Genomic DNA, 25,727 nt, shown 5'->3' on the forward strand with positions numbered 1-25,727 from the left:
TCGTCTCTGACTTTACATCTACAAGGTGGACCAACTAGGTAGGAGTGTCTAATAGAGTGGACAGTGAGTGGACACGGTATTTAAAAACTCCAGCAGCGCTGCTGTGTCTGATCCAATCATACTAGCACAACACACACCTGCTCTGTGGTGGTCCTGACCATTGAAGAACAGAGTGAAAGCAGGCTAAAAAGGTATGTAGAGAAACATATGGACTACAGTTAGTAAGTGGAGCTGATAAAATGGACAGTGAGTGTAGAAACCAGGAGGTGGTTTTAATGTTATGGCTGATCGGTGTGTGTGTGCATTATATTGGATTAATCTGTTCATGCTTTTTACATTTAAGAATCCAACTAATTAATGAATCGATCCGAATACTAACTAGTTGCAGCTGTATTACTATTTTATTGTCATTTAATTGGAGGGTCCAACATCATTTCTTCTCCAATAAACTTAACAAGCCACAGTTATCTTGTTCTACTGAGATGTGTAATGCAAAGTTTGAAAGTCTTGCACAAAAAAAAAGAAACAAAAGCATGTACAGTAAAAATGTCTATGCGTTTTAATCTGTATTTTGTAAAACCCGACAGATCATATACAGCGGTTTACCTCCTTACCACCCACGAACCGAAAGGAGCTTTGAAGCAACGTGGCTCAATCATGCAGTGTACAAGAAGCCTGACGGGAAATGACTGAGTCTTGTAGTGTGAGTGGTACAGCGGTCTATTGTACAGTACACCAGGCTTTACTAACACTTGACTGAATACTTACATTTGTTTTAAAACAGTTTTATATATAATAAAAATGCGCTTCTATGAGCATGAACTGTCTTCGTGGCACTGGAGACAATAGAAACACCCCCAACCCCCCCCAAAATAAAAACAGTACTAGACCTCCGAGTCTTAGAAAAAAATACTTTCATTCACAAATCTTAAGCTTGTAGATTTTCCTCTGTGTGAACGGAATGCGGATTCTTAGCCTTTCCTCAGGAAGTCCATTTCCCCCCTGCACAAGCGTACGGTCCTATATTCCTGAACAAATCCTGGTAAAAAAAAAATGGTTATGATCAAAGACATCGAGTACGATAAATAGGTAATTTGGAAATAAAACAAGAAATTTAAAAGGGCATATTTAACATGTAATAGTGTGTATATAAAGATATTCATATATAATTTCACATCATAATATTTCCTATTTCTTTCAGTACAAAATCAGGACGGATAACATTGGCTGTACCACTAAAAATTTCCAAATGACGGCGGTGCAGATCTGGCTGACGGTCATAAAAATAATGGATATGCAGATCTGTCAATTTCTCTAGGCTTGTAGCAGTCAATATCTGTTCCAAACGTTCCAGTCACAGTTCTGGTTAGACTGTATGTACAAATGTGTGCATTTCATTTCTTTTCATGATCCTCAATGTAGAACGTGTATGTAAACTCTACAGTAATCCTATATGAATCTACGTGCATGTAAAGCTCTATATCAGTTTGCATTAAAATGTGTCAGGACAGTTCAATACTGATGAGGTCAGTGAAAAATCATCTGCTTTATAGCTTCAGCAATTTGGAATGGACACAAAGGACAGACTCGACAGCTGGACGCTCACGTAGGAGTCGGTGCTGGTGCGACTCGTGTCTCAGCTCTCGTCCTCGGGTTGTTGCTGGTCGAGCAGGCGGACGTGTGTGAAGGGGAAGTGACCTTTCTTGCCCCGGCACTCTCCCTCCCACTGGCCGTTAACATTGATCTTGGTCACCGTCACCATGTCGCCCACCTGCACACACAAAAAAAAAAAAATCACACTGCTGCTTAATGGAGACCATATGCACTGAACATGCTCTGAAGTAACACATAAACGGAAGATACATTGGGATTTTTCAATGCTGAATTCCCAATTCCTGCTACAACAGCCTCTGCTCCTCTGAGCTGTTTTTTTCCCACCTCAATAACTTTATTGAACACCACTATTCGCCGTTAACACACAACATTCTGGACTAAACACTGGACCTATTATTTATATTTATCATTGCACCTTCTGATTACACACTGGACTGTGTTACTATTTATCATTGCACATTTCTCATTGCACAAGTTGCACCTGCACTTTACCATCACCCTGGACTGCACACTGGACTGTTGTAATTATTTATCATTGCACCTGCACTTTACACAACTGTCATTCATATACAGGGGTTGGACAATGAAACTGAAACACCTGGTTTTAGACCACAATAATTTATTAGTATGGTGTAGGGCCTCCTTTTGCGGCCAATACAGCGTCAATTCGTCTTGGAAATGACATATACAAGTCCTGCACAGTGGTCAGAGGGATTTTAAGCCATTCTTCTTGCAGGATAGTGGCCAGGTCACTACGTGATGCTGGTGGAGGAAAACATTTCCTGACTCGCTTCTCCAAAACACCCCAAAGTGGCTCAATAATATTTAGATCTGGTGACTGTGCAGGCCATGGGAGATGTTCAACTTCACTTTCATGTTCATCAAACCAATCTTTCACCAGTCTTGCTGTGTGTATTGGTGCATTGTCATCCTGATACACGGCACCGCCATTGGATGCACATGGTCCTCCAGAATGGTTCGGTAGTCCTTGGCAGTGACGCGCCCATCTAGCACAAGTATTGGGCCAAGGGAATGCCATGATAGGGCAGCCCAAACCATCACTGATCCACCCCCATGCTTCACTCTGGGCATGCAACAGTCTGGGTGGTACGCTTCTTTGGGGCTTCTCCACACCGTAACTCTCCCGGATGTGGGGAAAACAGTAAAGGTGGACTCATCAGAGAACAATACATGTTTCACATTGTCCACAGCCCAAGATTTGCGCTCCTTGCACCATTGAAACCGACGTTTGGCATCGGCACGAGTGACCAAAGGTTTGGCTATAGCAGCCCGGCCGTGTATATTGACCCTGTGGAGCTCCCGACGGACAGATCTGGTGGAAACAGGAGAGTCGAGGTGCACATTTAATTCTGCCGTGATTTGGGCAGCCGTGGTTTTATGTTTTTTGGATACAATCCGGGTTAGCACCCGAACATCCCTTTCAGACAGCTTCCTCTTGCGTCCACAGTTAATCCTGTTGGATGTGGTTTGTCCTTCTTGGTGGTATGCTGACATTACCCTGGATACCGTGGCTCTTGATACATCACAAAGACTTGCTGTCTTGGTCACAGATGCGCCAGCAAGACGTGCACCAACAATTTGTCCTCTTTTGAACTCTGGTATGTCACCCATAATGTTGTGTGCATTGCAATATTTTGAGCAAAACTGTGCTCTTACCCTGCTAATTGAACCTTCACACTCTGCTCTTACTGGTGCAATGTGCAATTAATGAAGATTGGCCACCAGACTGGTCCAATTTAGCCATGAAACCTCCCACACTAAAATGACAGGTGTTTCAGTTATTTTGTCCAACCTCTGTATATGTATAGTTATAGTTTTTTTCACCATCCACCATAGTTATAGTTACAGCTCTATAGTTACTATTTACTCATCCTTTATTACTAGTACTGTTATTACTAATATACACCTAACTAATCTTTATTATTATTATTACTGTTATTATTATAATACATATTCATTTTTTTATTAATATGCCTATTGTTACTATTGCTATTATTGTATATAGTACTATGTACATAGATATAATTCAATATATGTAAATAGCTATAGTTATAACTTTATATTAATATTAATCATAGGTATATGTTACTAATATTCTCTGTTTTTCCATCCATCCATCCATCCATCCATCCATCCATCTTTGAATTACAGTTTGAAACTTTATTTAGGATTTACTTCCATTCAACTGCAAAATTATTACTGAACTGCAGTGATGCATTTAGGTGGTGAGCTACATTAAAATCATTGACATCTACAGGCTAGATGTACTGTGTGGGTTTTCAATTACTGACTGTAACCCATCTGTTAGCCTGCACACTTTGTCAACCCCCACACACTTCACACCACACATTATGAACAGGGACCCCCATAGGACCCTCACTGACTAGATGCCATTCAAGTGGTGGATCATTCTCAGCACTACAGTGACACTAGGTTATAACATGGCCATCTGTGTTCTAGGTGCAGCAGTGTTGGTGGGATTTTTCAGTGATGAATTCCCAATTCCTGCAACAACAGAACTTCAGTGATGCATTTATATGACATTAAACCCACAGATGTACTGTGTGGGTGTTCAATTACTGACTGTAACTTATCTGTTAGCCTGCACACTGTAACCCTCCCCCCCCCCCCCCCCCACACACACACACACACACCATACATTACGAAGAGGGACCTCATAGGACCCTCACTGACTTGTTGCCATTCAAGTGGTGAATCATTCTCAGCACAGCAATGGCACTAGGTTATGACGTGGCCATGTGTGTTCTAGGTGCAGCAGTGTTGGTGGGAATTTTCAATGCTATTTACACTTGCTTTTTATTGTTTTTATTAGGTAGGCATTTCTAATTCCAGCTACAACAGCCTCCACTCCTCTGAGCTTTGAATTACTTTCACTCAACTGCAAAATTATGTAGTGTGGGTGTTCAATTACTGACTGTAACTCATCTGTTAGCCTGCACACTTTGTCTACCCTTCCCACTTCATGAAGAGGAACCCTATAGCACCCTCCCTGACTATATGCCATTCAACCTAATGACACTAGGTTATGACATGTCTGTTCTAGGTGCAGTAGTGTTGGTGGGATTTTTTTAATGCTGTTTACACTTACTGGCTTTTTATTAGGATGGCATTCCTAATTTCTGCTACAAGAGCAATAAGTGGGCTACGGTCAGTAATTATATATTCAAAGTATGCAATGTACTGCATATTGTTATTACTGCCTCACTGCCCATCCCACAATTCCCCACAATTAAATGTATCTGCTCATGTATGCATAATGAAAAGATTGAAAACAATGATCTGCACACACAAGATCTGTGTAAAATGGTTCAACAGTAATGATAATACCTCCAAAGCAAGAGCAGTCTTGTCATAGGCGTTGGGCACCCTCTTCTGGATGACCCTGGCATACACAGGCCCATTCTGGAGATTTGGCAGTGGTGTGTTAACCATCGGCTGTGCATAGTCTAGCTTGGTGGGAATGAGAGCTCCGGTGCCATCCACCGTGCCAGTAGCAGGCGCTACCTGGCCTACAGAGGTCGGCGAGGCCGGTCTGTATTTTTCCACATAGGGCACAGGAATCATGCCCGTGCGTCCCTCGGCATTCTGAGCGTTCCACCACTGATCTTCCGGCTTTTCCAACACCCGTAGCACATCGCCTTTGCGGAACGGCAGGTCCTCGTCGTCGTTGCCCAGAAAATCGAACAGCGCGCGGACGAATTCGCCGTCGTCTTGCTTTGTGGGTGCGGTGGTCGACCCCGGACCGACCGAGCTGGCGTGCTTGGCACGGCCGATGGGCTCGATGAGCGTTGTGGTGTCCAGGTAGTGAATCTTGTAGAACTCCAGCAGGCCTGTAAGCGTGTCGAACTCTTGGTCACCGATGCGGAACCGAGAAGGAACCAGACCTGTTTTAATCAGACAAATCAGGTGATGGATTAAATATTGTTGTGGGTTAACTGGTCCATTACAATCAGGAGAAGACTCAAGTTTTGAGCCGTAAATATTTTAAATGCAGAACAAAACATCAAGGAAAATCTTGACCTAAACTGAAAGGTCTATTTGACAGGGCGTGGGTTGGCTCATGTCTTTAATAGGAGGCAGGACATTTTTTGGTCATTTTACTTGCTGAACAATAAATTATATCAGCTTTTCAGCTCAGGCGGGTTAGCTTTGCAGAATTAGACTCCCCTGCCACACACACACACACAAACACCCAGAGGGGAAACAAAACAGGGGTTGAAGTAAACAGAGTAGCTTACCTCGACAGGTAAAATCATCCCCAAATCTCACCATTCCATTACAGACCTGAGCCAAACCACACCCCACCTGTTATAAGCAATTTATAGCTTATGTTTTTGCGTATACACCTTAAATACACACCTTAACTTATTTACTTTACTTGTTACTTTGAAATACTTCATGTTTTTACACTTTATTTGGTCGAATACCCACCTGTGACAGTAAAATGCACTGCATATTGTTATTACTGCCTCATTGCCTATTCCAAAAATACAGTTTTCCCACAATTAAATGTACCTGATCATGTGTACATGCTGGAAAGATTGGAAAAAATTATCTGCACACACACAGTACAATGATAATACCTCCAAAGCAAGATCAGTCTTGTCATAGGTGCTGGGCAACCACAGTGTTCTAAAGTCAGAGATTTTAATTAAACCTTTAACACCAAGATATACTAAGAAATTCCTAAAACACATAAATAAAAATAAAATAAAAAAACAGCAGATGTGTGACTCTACAAGTCACTACAATATTCAAATTATTATTCAACGATGGAAATCCCCTCGACTTTTCTACCTATAACTACATTAAAAGCTAGGCTGGCTATCCGGCCTGCTAACCATGTGCCGTGTATTTTTCCATATTTACCTACGAATAAGTAAATTATCAAAAGTCTGATGCAAATCGAAACTACAAGACAAAAAATTCCACTTCTTTACATGCAAACGTGGTCTATCTTACTTTTTGCAATTCGTTTCCTGTCTCTTGGTTTCTGACTGCTAAAATTCTGCTGCTGCTTCCTAATGTGCAAATGTTACACACATACACCGATCAGCCATAACATTAAAACCACCTCCTTGTTTCTACACTTACTATCCATTTTATCAGCTCCACTTACCATATAGGAGCACTTTGTAGTTCTACAATTACTGACTGTAGTCCATCTACACAGGACCACCACAGAGCAGGTATTATTTAGATGGTGGATCATTCTCAGCACTGCAGTGACACTGACATGGTGGTGGTGTGTTAGTGTGTGTTGTGCTTGTATGAGTGGATCAGACACAGCAATGCTGCTGGAGTTTTTAAATACCGTGTCCACTCACTGTCCACTCTATTAGACACTCCTACCTAGTCGGTCCACCTTGTAGATGTAAAGTCAGAGACGATCGCTCATCTATTGCTGCTGTTTGAGTCGGTCATCTTCTAGACCTTCATCGGTGGTCACAGGACGCTGCCCACGGTGCGCAGTTGGCTGGATATTTTGGTTGGTGGACTATTCTCAGTCCAGCAGTGTCAGTGAGGTGTTTAAAAACTCCAGCAGCGCTGCTGTGTCTGATCCACTCATACCAGCACAACACACACTAACACACCACCACCATGTCAGTGTCACTGCAGTGCTGAGAATGATCCACCACCTAAATAATACCTGCTCTGTGGTGGTCCTGTGTAGATGGACTACAGTCAGTAATTGTAGAACTACAAAGTGCTTCTATATTTTAAGTGGAGCTGATAACATGGACAGTGAGTGTAGAAACAACGAGGTGGTCTTAATGTTAGATAAACTGCTGCACAAACCCCAGTCATTTTCTATTAAATACAGCTGTAGGGAGTTTTTAATTTGCATATTCCTTGTACTTGAATGATTGAAACTGTTAGAGCTGTTTCTAGAGCTATTTCATTATTACATTCAAGTAAAACAGCTCTTTAGAAGCATTTAATTATTGTTTTAATGTTTTAATCCACACTGGTATTATGACATGCGCTTTCCACCCAGTTCAACTAAAGAAATATTGATTTAAACTGATTACGGTCATTAAAGAGAAGTCAAACAGGAAACAGCAGAGCTCTTCTTCAAAGTGAATTGGACCTGACAAGGCAAATTGAGGTTGATGTGCATCACTGCACACTGCATCAACAGATAAATAACTGCATTACTCCCTGTAAAAGTCACAAATTACAGCAGCACAAAAATGCACCTTATATTATACAGAAATACAAACAAAAATATAATAAGTGAAGTAATGATAGCAGAGTGTCATTTTCTCCTGATTTAATGTAGCCAATTAGTCTTCCGCCCATACTTCGATGGATTCACGCATTAGGCCGGATATCGTGCATAGAGAGACCCTGAACAGGCGCCTCAGGCTGCTAACCAGGGTCCTTAAAGAGCGTTTGAAAACCACACCCACTTATTAATCCGGTCTTTCCCACCCAGCAGATTGGTGGCCAATTTTGTCTGCTGCAGGAGCTGCCAACTGTACCCATTAGACCGGTAGCAGAGCTGAGATCTCGCTGGGCCACCGGGGCACTGTCGTTTTTCTTTAATTTTTATTCATCGATTAATCCTGGTCAGGGTTGCGGCAGGTCCAGTTTTACCGAGAAACACTGGCCGCAATGCAAGAGTACTCGACAGGACGCAAAATTCAAATACAAAACCAGTCATGTCTGTGTAGACACCAGGGCCAACAGACGGCGCCCCTGACATCTCAGCAGTGGAGTGGTAACACTGCACACTGCTAACAACAAAGTGATAATTCAATAACGAACACATTTCTACGATCAATCAGAATATGGCCATTCTGTTCCTTTAGACCAAGGATTTTGACCCAATCATCAGGTTACCTTTTATAGATTTAACTAGTAAATCAGAGATGTGATGTAACATATAGACAACTAATATGGGCATATGGTGCTGACAGTATTAAAAATTGTCAAATTTGATCTCACAAACTTGCTTTAGAATAAGGCCTCAGGTGCTTTGCAATCACTTCGGTCACCACGTAACTCGGCACGCCGTCCAGCTACATCTTGGGTGGTGTGAAAGAAGCTTGTCGTGCAATCAAAGTATTCTAGAGACCCGTATCTGTCTCCAGTTATATCATTCCTGGCAGAGTTGTAGAATTTACGTGTTTGTTGATGTGACGTCTTTTCAATATTGCTTTTCTTGAAAATGACAGGGGCTTCTCCAGAAATTATGCATATCGACTTTCCCTTCGCTTCACCAAAAAAAAAATCGTTTGTCTATTTTTCTTGAAAGACATTGAAAGAACTTGTCATTGACTTTACTGCTTTTGCATAACTGAACAGACAACCTACAATCACAGTTCTCGCAGCCAACTGGTTCATTTGAAATGATCAGTCATCAAGGGTGACTGCATATTGCCCAAACATATAATCACCAAAATCTAAGAAATATCAGGCAGCCAATTTAGGGTTGTGCAGGAAGGGGGTGGAGGCATATCACCCACACGCCGGAGGTTCCCCACCCCTTTTGTTAATTATGGCTGACTTTGATGCATTAAAATCACAAATGAGGAAACTGGTAATCACTTCAATCGTGTAGTCTGTCTGCATGGATTTCTGTGTAACTGAAAGAAGTCGCAGCAAACTGTCACTCAATTCAATTTAAACCTGGATTAGAATTCATGCTGATTTTAGGCAGTAGTTGTCTGCAGCTGCGCTGTTGAATTACAACTCCTATAAAACATCATTCACAAACCAACAGGAATCATCAGACTTTCAATTACACTGCTGCTCAGACTGTATCTTCCTTACTCTACATTCTGCAGTAGCAACGTACAGGGGTTGGACAATGAAACTGAAACACCTGTCATTTTAGTGTGGGAGGTTTCATGGCTAAATTGGACCAGTCTGATGGCCAATCTTCATTAATTGCACATTGCACCAGTAAGAGCAGAGTGTGAAGGTTCAATTAGCAGGGTAAGAGCACAGTTTTGCTCAAAATATTGCAATGCACACAACATTATGGGTGACATACCAGAGTTCAAAAGAGGACAAATTGTTGGTGCACGTCTTGCTGGCGCATCTGTGACCAAGACAGCAAGTCCTTGTGATGTATCAAGAGCCACGGTATCCAGGGTAATGTCAGCATACCACCAAGAAGGACAAACCACATCCAACAGGATTAACTGTGGACGCAAGAGGAAGCTGTCTGAAAGGGATGTTCGGGTGCTAACCCGGATTGTATCCAAAAAACATAAAACCACGGCTGCCCAAATCACGGCAGAATTAAATGTGCACCTCAACTCTCCTGTTTCCACCAGAACTGTCCGTCGGGAGCTCCACAGGGTCGATATACACGGCCGGGCTGCTATAGCCAAACCTTTGGTCACTCGTGCCGATGCCAAACGTCGGTTTCAATGGTGCAAGGAGCGCAAATCTTGGGCTGTGGACAATGTGAAACATGTATTGTTCTCTGATGAGTCCACCTTTACTGTTTTCCCCACATCCGGGAGAGTTACGGTGTGGAGAAGCCCCAAAGAAGCGTACCACCCAGACTGTTGCATGCCCAGAGTGAAGCATGGGGGTGGATCAGTGATGGTTTGGGCTGCCATATCATGGCATTCCCTTGGCCCAATACTTGTGCTAGATGGGCGCGTCACTGCCAAGGACTACCGAACCATTCTGGAGGACCATGTGCATCCAATGGCGGTGCCGTGTATCAGGATGACAATGCACCAATACACACAGCAAGACTGGTGAAAGATTGGTTTGATGAACATGAAAGTGAAGTTGAACATCTCCCATGGCCTGCACAGTCACCAGATCTAAATATTATTGAGCCACTTTGGGGTGTTTTGGAGAAGCGAGTCAGGAAACGTTTTCCTCCACCAGCATCACGTAGTGACCTGGCCACTATCCTGCAAGAAGAATGGCTTAAAATCCCTCTGACCACTGTGCAGGACTTGTATATGTCATTTCCAAGACGAATTGACGCTGTATTGGCCGCAAAAGGAGGCCCTACACCATACTAATAAATTATTGTGGTCTAAAACCAGGTGTTTCAGTTTCATTGTCCAACCCCTGTGTATTGATAAAATAGGGGTTAATCAAGAGAAGGGGCATGTAGAAGCTTGTAAGCTCGAACATCATGAATCAGCTCTGCTAGCTTAATTCATCCAGTCACAACCAGCTCTGTGTGTATGCGAAAGCAAACAGCACTCCGAGCACCAGATCACACACATTCCAGAAACACCGACCTGAACAGTCACCCTGACTCTGTGTCATCCGAACCATTCATTCTTAGCACGAGTCTTGCAGCGTCCCGCACTGTGCACTTCCGTCTGGAAATTCCACTTCTCCAATCTCCGCCCCTCCACCATCATTCCTTCATGTACACCTGGGCGAGGGCTAACGTAACAGCTATTCGAGCAACTTCCTGCTTTGACTAACATGCACAGAGACGGGGTGAATCAAGATTGTTTGTGTGTAAGGTCTAGTCCACTGGTCATTTATCAGATGGCTAGTTGATTGGTGGGATTGCCTAGAGATCTTGGGTTTTTATTGACTTTTTAAAGCTTTAATACTTCAGTCCGGTCACTTGCAGCAATCTGATTAATTAGGACTAGGAGTACTACTACATCTTCTTTATATCCATGTTTACTAAAGATGGAGCAATCAACATTTACTTAGCACAGCTGGCCAAAGGAGGTCGTGTGGAAATATTAGAACTAGGGCTGGCTCGATACCACTTTATTATGTCCGATACCGATACTGCAATTTGAGTATCTGCCGATACCGATAGCAATCTGATACCGTCATTTCTCCTCTCAAACAACTAAGCAGTAATAATACGTCTCAATGCACCATGGTTAAACTAGCTATCTAAGTAACAACGCTCAGACTGTGAAAGAAATATTCTAAAGGAATAAATACAGAACCTACAATATCACACTTATGCACAACTGCTGTTTTTATTTTCTCTTTTATACACAGAACGTTTAGCAGCATTTTTGGCTCGTTTAACAAAAGTGTCTACAATTGGAAGATGTGGATGTAAATCAAACGTGATGGACCGATTAAAATTGACGCAGAGTTGAGATTTTCTGTTCAAGTTATGTCACGTTTTTAGATTATTAAAAAACCTTGCTGGATTTTGAAGAGGACGTCTGTGGCTAAACGGGAAACGATGTAGTTTGTTTTATGTCATAACACTAATGGATTAATCGTTGGAGATGTAAGAAATCTCCAAGCGATCTAAAGCGATTTATCATCTATGAAGCAATTTTTATTGTGTTTAAACAGTGTTTTTAGATGTGGCAGTAGTAGATGATTTTTTAAAATGCTAAAAGTTTAAGTAGCTCAGTGTGTTTTGATTTCTGAATGGCTGTTGCGGATGAGTTGTAGATCAGTGGCACATGTTAATGATGACATCAAGCGTGAGTGGCAATAAACGGCACTCTGTTGGAACAGATCTTCATGTGTTATTTGCTTTACACACAAACAATGGCCTTATTTACATTCAGTGTTATTTACATTAAGCAACAGTATCGGAAGGGATTACGTGTTTTTTTTCCTTCCGATATCCGATGCAGTGATTTGGGCCAATATCGGACCGATACAGATTAGTGATCGACCGATATGGGTTTTTTAATGGCCGATGCCGATACCGATATTTAGACGAAAGAAGTGGCCGATGGCCGATATATAAAGCCGATAATACCATTTTTTTACAACTAAAAAATACAATAATAATAATAATAATAATAATAAAACAAAACAGAATTAATGATCTTAAATAAACATTTATTTATCACTGTATATTCTTGTTTGCTCTTTTGGCCGTTCAAAAAATTAAATAAAAAAAATAAAAACTTTAAATAAAATACAAATTATTTCAAAGGTTTCAGTGCACTTAACATACACAAGCAGATAGCAGTATCTTTTTGTTTTTAAGAATGAACAAACATGCTTAAACCTCCAGGCTGGAGGATTACAATCCTTGTTCTTGTGCATTCACTGATGTCTGCCTGGAGAGTGGCAAAATGGACACACGGGGCGCTCTAACAACAGCCAGACCAATGACTGTATACGGTCACTGAGCTGACGGAGGCAATGTTTAAATATCGGCCTTGTGCGCACATATATCGGCCGATGCCGATTATCTAAAAAATGCCAAAAATCGGCCCGATTAATCGGCCGGCCGATTAATCGGTCGATCACTAATACAGATACCGAGTATCGGATTGCTGCCAGCCCTAATTAGAACACTTCACTAATCAGGCAAATAACAGCAAACTGTTGCAATTACAACACGTTAACTGATTACTGGTTAAAAGAACTTGGCACAAGCTGCATGCCTAGTTATTAGTTTTAAATTAGCTCTCTTATAAAGGGCTAGGACGTTTACACACGACTGATAACTTTAGAGAGTGGAATATAACAAGTCTCTCACCAATTTACCTAACACAAGAACACATGACAGCTTGCAGACAGCTAGTTTAGACAGTGATTATTAACTGGGCTTAAAATCATGCAATATATGGCACATGATTTTGCAGGATCTGGTCAGGTTCTACTGGGAAACGCTGGGTGCAAGGCAGAAATACCCTGGCTGGGGCGTCAATCCATCTCAGAGCTGTAGCCCAACCCGGACATACCCGCGTGGACGTTTCACCAGCTGATAGCTAACCTGTAATAGGCTGCTGCCACACCCGTGTACAAGGTGATATCAACGATTAATGATTAACCAATAACTGACAAAGAAGTCATTGTTTAATGTTTATGTGATTAATTTAAAAAAGTCAGTCTTACTCATTTCCAACAACCGCTGGTGATTTAAATTTACTACACTGATGATTGATTCGTGCCTAACTACAGATCTCTAACACATGAGATAGAACTATAGATCAGTATCTCAGATGATAATGATTAACCAGTTTACCTATAACCTACCAATACATTCAATCCCATTAGTTTATTTCAATTAGTTTCCAACAGCTGACACTTGATTTGAACAAAGAGAGGAAGAGCTCATACTGCTGATTTGTAACTCACCTGTCCTCAGTGTGCATGTGGCAGTTTGGTGTACATACTCATTCAGCAAAAGTGTTCTAATCCATCCCGAGAGAAGCTTTTTCTGTGTTTGTTTGTTTGCTTATTAGGAGTTTAACATCATGTTTTACATTTTGGTTACATTCATGACAGGAACGGTAGTTACTCATTACACAAGGTTCATTAATTCACACAAGTTTAATATCGAACACAGTCATGGACAATCTAGTGTCTCCAATTCACCTCATTTGCATGTCTTTGGACAGTGGGAGGAAACCGGAGAACCTGGTGTAAACCCACGCAGACACAGGGAGAACATGCAAACTCCACACAGAAAGAACCCAGACCACCCCACCTGGGGATTGAACCCAGGACCTTCTTGCTGTGAGGCGATAGTGCTACCCACTGAGCCGCCGTGCCGCCCATTTTTTTGTGTAGTGTAGAACAACAGAACTATTATGCATTAAACTCACAAACAGAAGTCAGCGTGCCATTATGTTATATTGTTTTAATCAATGAAGCATGAAGACTTCATATGAAACTCAGATGTGCTTTATATTTTGACAGGATGCTGTATGCTTGTCTGTAACTCACACTCACCCACCCTTAGTGAGCATGTGTCAGTTAACTGGTAAACTCATTTACATAAAGAATATCGCAGTTCTAAATGAAAGTAAATGTTTTTATGCACTTGTATTGTTGAAACCATGAGAAACTAAACTATTATGCATTAAAATCACAAATGGAAGAGGTTTTGTGACAGTCAGACTGCATGTTAAACTCTGCATAAGTAAATCTCCAAGTTTAGTAAAGCTCTACGTAACGTACTTATTCACAATTCTGCAGTTCATCTTAAAATATGTCCAACTCATTTTTTGTAAAACTAAAATCAGTCAACTGATGACCAGTGTGCCTTTTAAAATATGTTTTTTGAAATAAAGAATCGACAAATAGTTCTTAAAGAATCGACTCAGGGAACCGAGGTTTTGTGACAGTATGAAGCCAGACTGCACACGTATATCTCCAAGTTTATTAAATCTCAGTGCTCAGCAATTCTGCTTTTATAGCATCTTCAAATATTTCTAAATCAATAAACTGATGGCCAGTGCGCCTTTCAAACTGCGTTTTTGAAATAAAGAATCGACAAATGGTTCTTAAAGAACCGACTCACGGAACCGAAACTATTTTTATCCCAACTCCAATGGCAGAAATGACACCAGAGTTCATGAATCAAGAGACTTTGGAGTTTTCTGACACACAGAGCACTCACCCTTACCCACCCTTAGTGAGCATGTGTCAGTTAACTGTTAGACTCTTTAACATAAAGAATATCGCAGTTCTAATTGAAACTAAATGTTTTATGCACTTGTAATATTTAAACCACGAAAAACTAAACTATTATGAAATGAAATCACAAATGGAAGAGGTTTTGTGACAGTATGAAGTCAGACAGCACGTTAAACTCTGCATAAGTAAATCTCCAAGTTTAGTAAAGTTATTTACAATTGTGCAGTTCATCTTCAAATATTTTTGTAATACTAAAATCAGTCAACTGATGACCAATGTGCCTTTCACACTACGTTTTTGAAATAAAGAATCGACATATAGTTCTTAAAGAATCGACTCAGGGAACCGAGGTTTTGTGACGGTATGAAGCCAGACTGCACACGTAAATCTCCAAGTTTAGTAAATCTCTATGTAACGTGCTTATTTACAATGTTCAGCAATTCTGCTTTTATAACATCTTCAAATATTTCTAAATCAATAAACTGATGGCCAGTGCGCCTTTCAAACTGCGTTTTTGAAATAAAGAATCGACAAATGGTTCTTAAAGAATCGACTCATGGAACCGACTCTATTTTATCCCAACTCCAATGGCAGAAATGACTCCAGAGTTCATGAATCGAACTGCTATCTTAAAAAAAAAAACCGAACAGCGGTTCGTTAGATTGAAGAAACTTTTAATACGAAGGATTTTCTGACTTACCAGAACTGGACTGTCGGTTGTTGCTGACGCTGTTGATAATATAATGCGAGACTTTGGAGTTTTCTGACACAGAGAGCACATAGTCTCCCTGACTGGTGGTCGAGTCCCTGACCAGAAACACCCCATGCCTCTGTCCCTGCAGCAGAGAAACCGCGTCTTTTCGGTTAATTTTCCCCCAGTACCAGCTAGCACGGTCCTCGGCGTCAAAATGCCCAGCCATTGCTTTAAAATTTTCAGTCAGAGGCTTTCTTCCAGGCCTCGCCTCGCCTCGCCTCTCCCTCTTTCTTTTCCAGTCAGCAGGACTCAACTAATACAGAAACTTTGGCTCCCAGAGAAACTCTCTCGACAGAAATAAAACCGCATTGGGGCCGCGTTACACCGCCAGTTTAAAACCGCTTTACAGAAAATATGTTCCAAAAATGAACCAACACTAAATTCTTCCCTTTTTAAAATGAAATAACCGAGTTATTTATTAACACTTCAGCTATTTCGGTTAACACATCCAACTCACAAACTGAAATGGCGGACGTTGAGACTTGTTGACCTCACACTCCGGATGTGAGGTATTGGTGTTCAAGTAGAGGGAGACCCACCCTGCAATGCTAAGAAGGTCAACTTTCTTAGGAACATTTGTCTTAATTAAAGAGTTTTCAGTCATTTTTAGTTCATGTTAACGTTATTCTTACGTTCTAGAAGCTGATAATAAAATATACGTTCACTTAAAAAACCCAAACATGCAAATTAAAGTAAAAACACACACATATATATATATATATATTTATTTATTATTTTGCTGGTTATTTTGACATTGTTCTTGTATTTATAAGTGCTGTAATTTAGTTTGAACATGACTAACAGGTTCAATAAAATAATATATATATATATATACACACACACACACACACAAACACACACACACACACACACAAACACACACACACACACACAAACACACAAATACACACACACACACAAACACACAAACACACACACACACACACACACACACAAACACACACACACATGGCGGCACGGTGGCACGGTGGCTTAGTGGGTAGCACTGTCGCCTCACAGCAAGAAGGTCCTGGGTCTGGTGTCCTTCCACAGTCCAAAGACATGCAGTCAAGTTAACTGGAGACATTGAACTGCCCTATAGGTGAACGTGTGTGTATGTGTGTCTGCCCTGCGATGGACTGGTGCCCCATCCAGGGTGTTACTGTGTGCCTTGCGCCCATTGAAAAGTTGGGATAGGCATGTGTCTGCATGGGTTTCCTGCGGCAGCTCCAGTTTCCTCCATCAGTCCAAAGACATGCATGTGAGGTGAATTGCAGATACAAGATTGTCCATGACTGTGTTTGGCGTTAAAAACTTGAACTGATGAATCTTGTGTAATGAGTAACTACCTGTTCTGTCATGAATGTAACCAAAGTGTAAAACATGATGTTAAGATCCTAGTAAAATAAATGAATAAATACACAAAGTGACTTGCACTAGTGACCAAATATGATGCAAACAGTTGAGTTTAATCTTCAAAGTGCGAAAACATGGACAGCTTTTAGTTTTGGGATGGGTTTTTTTTAGGAATTGGAGAAAGAAATACCAAAATGTATATAATGGACATAGAATAAACATGCCAAACTCCATGAATATAGTAACCGAAAGCTGCACCACATGGCATTCATTTACATCAGTGTTTCATTATTAAACATGACTTTACTCTGTCCAATTAACTATAGTTTTTTTTTTACATTCATTGTTTGCTCAGGATCTGATGCAGTAAAGCAGACACAAACCATGATGCACCCTCCACCATGTCTTACAGCTGGGATGAGGTTTTGGTGTACTAATTGTTCACTATCCAAAAATAGCATCTTTGATTACGGTCAAAAATTTTGACTTTTGTCTCATATTTCAATACAATACTGTCTCAGATGTACTGTGGAACACATGTTTTTATAGAAAGCAGTGGGTTCCTTTGGTGTTTTTTTTTCTTCTAATAACTCATTACACACTTATTAATGAGCTTACTTATTCACAATTAGAAATGGCATGTTTAAGCAGGTGAGAGGAACTCCACACAGACAATAACCTGAAGTAAGAAACAAACCCAGACTCTTGTAGCTGTGCATCACCAACAGTACCTGCTGTGCCATAGTGCTGCAAATAATGGCAGTTGTATCTGCATTATAAAATATTGTACAGCTCACATGCTGTTTCTCAAATGTATCCTTTCATAGTTCATGTGACTTATTACACCACAAACAAATGTACATAAAATCAAAAATATGTAATGTAAAACATTATTTAGAGCTTATAAAAGAAAAAAAGGAAGATACCTTTAACACTGAAAGTGCTACTCTTATCAATACCTACAGTAGAATGCAATAATAGAATGGAAGACTGTTATTCTTTTATAAAGTCAAGAGAGGGCAGTGTTATACTTGATGTGATGTACTTCTAGCCTCGTCTAAAGTCCTTTATGTGTCGAGTTATACATCAATCTAATTACACTGATCAGCCATAACATTAAAACCACCTCCTTGTTTCTACACTGTCAGTTTTATCAGCTCCACTTACCATATACTTACCAATTACTGTAGTCCATCTGTTTCTCTACATACCTTTTTAGCCTGCTTTAACCCTGTTCTTCAATGGTCAGGACCCCCACAGAGCAGGTATTATTTAGGTGGTGGATCATTCTCAGCACTGCAGTGACACTGACATGGTGGTGGTGTGTTCATCAAAAAGACAGAAACTAACCCCACCACACACACACGGCCCAGTAAGCTGTACAGCATCTCCAGATCCTACAGATGGGCCGAGAACAGCGCAGAGGAGTTCCAGAAAGCAATTAGCAGCACAGAAATCCAAATTAGCTTAGACAACTTTCTGGACACTGCGTACATTCACAGTAAAGAAGGAGTAAATCAGGCAGTTAAAAATATTAATCAGATCTTTAAAAATACAGCAAATAAAGCTCAATTAAAAATTAAATCTAAATCAAAACCTAAATCTACAAAAGATGACAGCTGGTTCGACAAAGACTGTCAAATGTTAAGAACAGAACTCCGTAAAATATCAAACCAAAAACACAGAGACCCAAACAACAGTAACACACGACTTCTTTACTGTGAAACCCTCAAACAATATAAACGTACACTCAGAACCAAAAAAGCTCAGTACACCCAAAAACAACTAACAATTATTGAACAATCAATCAACACACATCAATTCTGGGACAATTGGAACAAATTAAAACATAGAGAACAGGAAGAATTGGCCATTCAGGATGGGGATATCTGGACAACCCATTTCCAATCACTCTTTAAAAATATAGAATTAGATTCAAATCCTGAACAAATTCAAATTATTAGTAAGTTAGAGGAACTGGAACGGGCTGTTAAAAACCACCAGAATCCTCTAGACTCTCTCATTACTGAGCAGGAACTTAAAGACAACATTAAAAAACTAAAAACAAAGAAATCATCAGGACCTGACAGGATCCTGAATGAAATGATCAAACACAGCAGCTCCAAATTTCACCTGGCGATGTTAAAAGTCTTTAACCTGGTTCTGAGTGTCGGTTCCTTCCCTGAAATCTGGAATCAAGGTCTCATAACACCCATCTACAAAAGTGGAGATAAATTCGACCCTAATAATTACCGGGGCATCTGTGTGAGCAGTAACCTGGGGAAGTTATTCTGTAGTATAATTAACTCACGATTATAACACTTCCTTACCGAACACAACGTCCTGAGTAAAAGTCAGATTGGTTTCCTACCAAATTACCGCACTACCGATCATATTTACACCCTACACACCCTGATCGAAAAATATGTAGTTCAAAATAACTCTAAAATATTTGCATGTTTTATTGATTTAAAAAAAGCTTTTGATTCCATTTGGCACGAAGGATTGTTTTATAAAATGTTGGAGAGCGGTGTAGGGGGTAAAACATACGATCTTATTAAATCCATGTACACAGAAAACCAGTGTGGAATAAGAATCGGCAGTAAGAGAACACATCCCGTCTCTCAGGAGTGTGGAGTGAGACAGGGCTGCTGTTTAAGTCCAACTCTATTTAACATCTATATTAATGAATTGGCCTCCATGTTAGAGCACTCAGCCACGCCCGGTCTCACTCTACACGACTCAGAGATTAAACTCCTGCTGTATGCAGATGATCTGGTCCTGCTGTCCCCCAGCGCCCAGGGTCTCCAGCACAAACTGGACCTGCTGCAGCAGTACTGTCAGACCTGGGCCCTGACAGTCAACCTCAAAAAGACCAAAATTATGACCTTCCAGAAAAGAGCCAGATCTCAGGGAACCAAACACACATATAAATTAGGACACCATGAAATTGAGCACACTAAAGATTATACTTACCTCGGACTAAACATCAGTTCCACAGGAAACTTTAACCCGGCAGTAAATGAACTGAGAGAAAAAGCTCGCAGGGCCTTCTACGCCATAAAACGTCAAACATTCGTGGAAATTCCAGTTCGAATCTGGCTTAAAATTTTTTAATCAATAATTGAACCGATTGCTCTATATGGCAGTGAAGTTTGGGGTTCGCTTACACACCATCAATTCCATAATTGGGACAAACATCCATTAGAGACCCTGCACACAGAGTTCTGTAAAAGCATCCTAAAGGTGCACAGACACACCACGAACAATGCGTGCAGGGCAGAATTAGGCCGATTTCCACTAATTATAAACATACAGAGAAGAGCAATCAACTTCTGGAAACATCTAAATGAGAGCGACCCCCAAACTTATCATTATAAAGCCCTGAAACACCAAGAGCTGAGCAAACATACCAGTCCCCTAATCCAACTGGTCCTGAGTCACTGCACCCATACACCACTAACACACACCGATACACCACTAACACACACAGATACACCACTAACACACACAGACACCCTAATAACACACACAAACACATTACTAACACACGCCGCCACACCACTAACACACACTAACACAATAAAGACTCAGGAACAGAAGAAATCTGCAAACCCAATTAAAATAAACCAAATTACACAAAAACTCAGAACTAAATATCTGAATTATTGGGAAACTGAAACTAAAACTCAAAGTAAAATGCAGTGCTATTTGACCCTAAACAGACACTACAGTGCAGCAGACTATCTGAGCACAGTATCCGACCATAAATTAAGAAACACCCTGACGAGGTACAGACTGAGCGCACACGACCTGGCCGTGGAGACGGGGCGACACACCCGGTCCTGGCTGCCCCGGGAGGAGAGGTCGTGTCAGCACTGCACTCTCAGTACAGTAGAGACGGAGCTGCACTTCCTCACCCGGTGTACCAAGTACCACCACGTCCGCTCCCAATTCTTCCCTAAATTTAATAACATCATCCCCAACTTCACCTCCCTCCCAGACCTCGACAAACTGCCCCACCTACTGGGGGAGCACAGAGAGAGCTGCACACTAGCAGCACTCTATACACACACCTGCCACCAGGTGAGGGACAGTGGGTGACCATGTCCCATACACACACACACACACACACACACACACACGCACACACAAGCACACATACACACACACGCACAAACTGATTGTTTTACTACCTCATTATTGTAAATATTATACTTTTTATTGTTATTATTTTGCACTGTTTTTATTAATATTTTATTCTATTCTATATTTTTTGCACATGTAACTGTTCTGTATATTTTTGTTCTTTCTTATTTTTATTGTTTATATTTCCCTGTAACTTGCTTTGGCAATACGAATGTCCTTATTTGTCATGCCAATAAAGCTTCGTTTGAGTTTGAGTTTGAGTGTGTTAGTGTGTGTTGTGCTGGTGTGAGTGGATCAGACACAGCAGCATTGATGGAGTTTTTAAATACCGTGTCGACTCACTGTCCACTCTATCAGACACTCCTACCTAGTTGGTCCACCTCGTTGCTGCTGTTTGAGTTGGTCATCTGCTAGACCTTCATCAGTGGTCACAGGACGCTGCCTACGGGGCGCTGTTGGATGGATATTTTTGGTTGGTGGACTATTTTCAGAAAGCGGCCCAATTTGGCATTCATTTACATCAGTGTTTCATTATTGTATCATTTTATTACTTTTAGTTTTACTTTTACTTCGAGTTCAACTGTTCTTTCTTATATCTGCTTAAGGCTTAATTAAGGCTGTCATATTAACAACTGATGAGAACACTGACAAATCCAAACATTGGAGTATGTTGGGGGGGGGGTCTGAATATCAATATATACTGTAATTGCGGCCTTGTGCCTATACTTTCTTATTCTTCACTCCAAAAATGCATCTATACAGCAGGGGATAGATTTGTTTTTGCTCATAATTGCATACTTTTGTTAAAATTTAAGTTTGTTACATTTCAGTCATGTCATTGGTGTGTAAAAAAGTGGATATATGCACTAACATTATATTAACATTGGCAGTTGTAGCCAAGGACGGATTAAGGATAGTCTGGGCCCCCCTCCAAAAACATAAATAAATTAATACATTAAACAACCTGTCAATAACTAACCCTAACACAAGAATCTATTTTATATAAGTTTCTTTCTACTCTTCTTTCTTGCAAAGTCATCCACTAATTCCCCAAAATTAAGCTGTCTGACCAAATCTGATTCAATGGCCAGAAGTGACAGTGAGTTCAGGCGGTTTTGGCGCATCCTAATCCTGAGTTCATTCTTAATACGAGCCAGTTTGGAGAATGAACGCTCCCCTTCACAATTTGTGATAGGCACAGTCAAAAAAAGTCTAAGTGCTATGTAGACATTTGGAAAGGTTGACTGTAAATTCAAATTTATCATGGTTTTGAGCATTTTACTAGGACATTTTTCTTTTTCTGTTATCAATGATTTGTATTGTATCAATTCATCTGCCAGGCTCATGTTCAGATCTGAAGGATATGCTGCAGCGAGTGAGTTAGCCTTTAAAGTGAGCTCACTGTTGGACATATTGTCAGGCATGAAAAGAACATCAAATAGCTCAGTTAAGTGTGTGTGTATGCATTCAAACTGCTTGAAATTGCTTGTCTTAAATTTAAATTATTGCAAAATTGCTAAATTAATTTGTGTCTCTGCGCTTAAGAGAAATTGAACATAATAATTTTGAAACACAAATTCAGAAACATTAAGTAAGGGCCTGAATCGCATATTTGCAACAAAACGTCTGTTATGAAATATGGTAGCTTGCCTGGCAATTTGTAGGTCCCTAGAAAGTCAAGGAGCCATGGTAAACGACTTCTATGGAAGTCAAGGGCCCCATAGCAGGGGCCCTCATGATCAAGGGCCCTCTAATGGTATGCCCTGCTCTTCTCTAGGGCCCCCTGGTAGGGGCTCTCATAACCAGGGCCCTCTAAAAATATGCCCCCCTCTTTCCTAGGACCCCTAATAGCCAGAAGTCGAAGTCAGAGCAGTGCCACAACGCCTCATCCATTTTTATAAGGGGCCCAAAAGCATGGCTAGGGCCCCCAAAAGCATGGCTAGGGCCCAAAAGCATGGTTAGGGGCCCCAAAAGCATGGCTAGGGCCCCCAAGAGGCCCTGGGGTCAAAGTCCCTAATAATCAGAGGATCCTTAAAATGGAGGGCCCTCGGAAATAAAAATATATTGTATCATAAATGTTGATAAGCATCGCAAAATGTTTTGGGCCAGGGCCCCCCCACTGGCCCGGTCAGTAATCCAGCCATGGTTGTAGCCTAGTGGTTAAGGTACTGGACTAGTAATCCGAAGGTTGCTGGTTCAAGCCCCACCTCTGCCGAGTTGCCAATGTTGGACCTCTGAGCAAGGCCCTTTAACTCTCAATTACTTAGACTGTATACTGTACATTGCTTTGATTAAAAGCGTCTGCTAAATGTAAATTATATATTGTGATTACAGCCTTGTATGTACTTTCTTATTTTTTTTACTACAAAAATGCATCTATACAGCATGGGGAAAGTATTTAGCCCCTTCGTGATAATTTTTATATTATTTTGTTGCATATATCTAAATAAAATGTACACACTTGCAAATAAAAGTATGCAATTATGAGCACAAAAAACTCTCCTCTATTCCACGTCTCATCAGGTGGGATCAACCTAAATGCCATGTATATGTTGCTTTCAGTCTGTTCTTGTATTGACATATGAGGGCTGATTAAGTTGAAAAGACGAGTGATTTTTCTTCTCCTGCATGCAGTGGCTCATTAGTGAGTCTGCACTAGGGATTTTAAGATTGATGGTTACAGTCTCGGTGCTTCACACACTCATCACCAACTGTAGATTTCCTGTCACCCATGCCTAACAAACAATTCCCTCCAGACCTTCTTCAGCCTGTCTTAAAAGCTCAGCATGGACACTCGGGAGAATGAACAGAGCAGCCCTTTATTCAGACTTTAAAATGTACACGTGTATAGAATCATACCTGTTGAGTCCAATGTTACAGATGTCAGACAAGTCCTCTTTAATTACAATACCACTGATTTACAATGCATTTCACAACTCTATTAAAATAAATGTGCAAACCGAAACCAGAGAGCATCCTTTGTAGCAATTCCATCAAAGAACCACTTTTGCTTTCCTTAAGGAGCTTTCAATGGATGTTTTTTGAAAGGACAATGTTTGGTTGGTGCCATAAGAAACTGAAAAGTTTTTTTTCAGAGAGAAGAAACAGTGAAGGGGTTAGCAAACAAACATCTTCATCCTGGTTGGGGTTGCAGATTTAAGGTCCATCTTACAATACCTGCTGTGCTGTGTGTAAAAAACAGTAGTGTACTGTACATACAGTGGGGTCAAAAAGTATTTAGTCAGCCACTGATTGTGCAAGTTCTCCTACTTAGAAAGATGAGAGAGGTCTGTAATTTTCATCATAGGTACACTTCAACTATGAGAGACAAAATGAGAAGAAAAAAAATCCAGGAAATCACATTGTAGGATTTTTAAAGAATTTATTTGTAAATTATGGTGGAAAATAAGTATTTGGTCAATAACAAACAAGCAAGATTTCTGGCTCTCACAGACCTGTAACTTATTCTTTAAGAAGCTCTTCTGTCCTCCACTCGTTACCTGTATTAATGGCACCTGTTTGACCTCGTTATCTGTATAAAAGACACCTGTCCACAGCCTCAAACAGTCAGACTCCAAACTCAACCATGGCCAAGACCAAAGAGCTGTCGAGGGACACCAGGAAGAAAATTGTAGACCTGCACCAGGCTGGGAAGAGTGAATCTACAATAGGCAAGCAGGTTGGTGTGAATAAATCAACTGTGGGAGCAATTGTAAGAAAATGGAAGACATACAAGACCATTGATAATCTCCCTTGGGGTCAAGATCTCATCCCGTGGGGTCAAAATGATCATGAGAACGGTGAGCAAAAATCCCAGAACTACACGGAGGGACCTGATGAATGACCTGCAGAGAGCTGGGACCATCAGTAAACACACTACGCCGAGAGGGACTCAAATCCTGCAGTGCCAGGCGTGTCCCCCTGCTTAAGCCAGTACATGTCCAGGCCCGTCTGAAGTTTACCAGAGAGCATATGGATGATCCAGAAGAGGATTGGGAGAATATCATGTGGTCAGATGAAACCAAAATTGAACTTTTTGGTAAAAACTCAACTCGTCGTGTTTGGAGGAAGAAGAAGAACCCAAGAACACCATACCTACTGTGAAGCATGGGGGTGGAAACATCATGCTTTGGGGCTGTTTTTCTGCAAAGGGGACAGGACGACTGATCCGTGTTAAGGGAAGAATGAACGGGGCCATGTATCGTGAGATTTTAAGCCAAAACCTCCTTCCATCAGTGAGAGCATTGAAGATGGAACGTGGCTGGGTCTTCCAGCATGACAATGATCCCAAACACACCGCTCGGGCAACGAAGGAGTGGCTCCGTAAAAAGCATTTCAAGGTCCTGGGGTGGCCTAGCCAGTCTCCAGACCTCAACCCCATAGAAAATTTGTGGAGTCCGTGTTGCCCAGCGACAGCCCCAAAACATCACTGCTCTAGAGGAGATCTGCATGGAGGAATGGGCCAAAATACCAGCTACAGTGTGTGCAAACCTGGTGAAGACTTACA

The 25,727-nt window shown here is 41.0% G+C and overlaps 1 protein-coding gene across 2 annotated transcripts; it reads right to left on the reverse strand.

Annotated features, from left to right (window-relative positions):
• Window positions 1-402: 402 nt before the first annotated feature.
• On the reverse strand, window positions 403-16,165 carry LOC134303250 (adapter molecule crk-like). Of its 2 annotated transcripts, XM_062988600.1 has the most exons (4): window positions 15,662-16,165; window positions 4,984-5,540; window positions 1,607-1,771; window positions 403-1,039 (listed from the first exon to the last, which is right to left on the reverse strand). In XM_062988600.1, exons 1-3 carry the CDS (start codon window positions 15,879-15,881, stop codon window positions 1,637-1,639), a joined length of 912 nt encoding a protein of 303 aa, XP_062844670.1. In that variant the 5' UTR covers window positions 15,882-16,165; the 3' UTR covers window positions 403-1,039; window positions 1,607-1,636. The 2 variants fall into 2 exon arrangements, with proteins under 2 accessions (XP_062844670.1, XP_062844669.1); XM_062988599.1 differs by having other exon boundaries at window positions 403-1,771.
• Window positions 16,166-25,727: the final 9,562 nt, after the last annotated feature.

The sequence above is a fragment of the Trichomycterus rosablanca genome, chromosome 26 (genome assembly GCF_030014385.1).
Source record: "Trichomycterus rosablanca isolate fTriRos1 chromosome 26, fTriRos1.hap1, whole genome shotgun sequence".
Classification (NCBI taxonomy): Eukaryota; Metazoa; Chordata; class Actinopteri; order Siluriformes; family Trichomycteridae; genus Trichomycterus; species Trichomycterus rosablanca.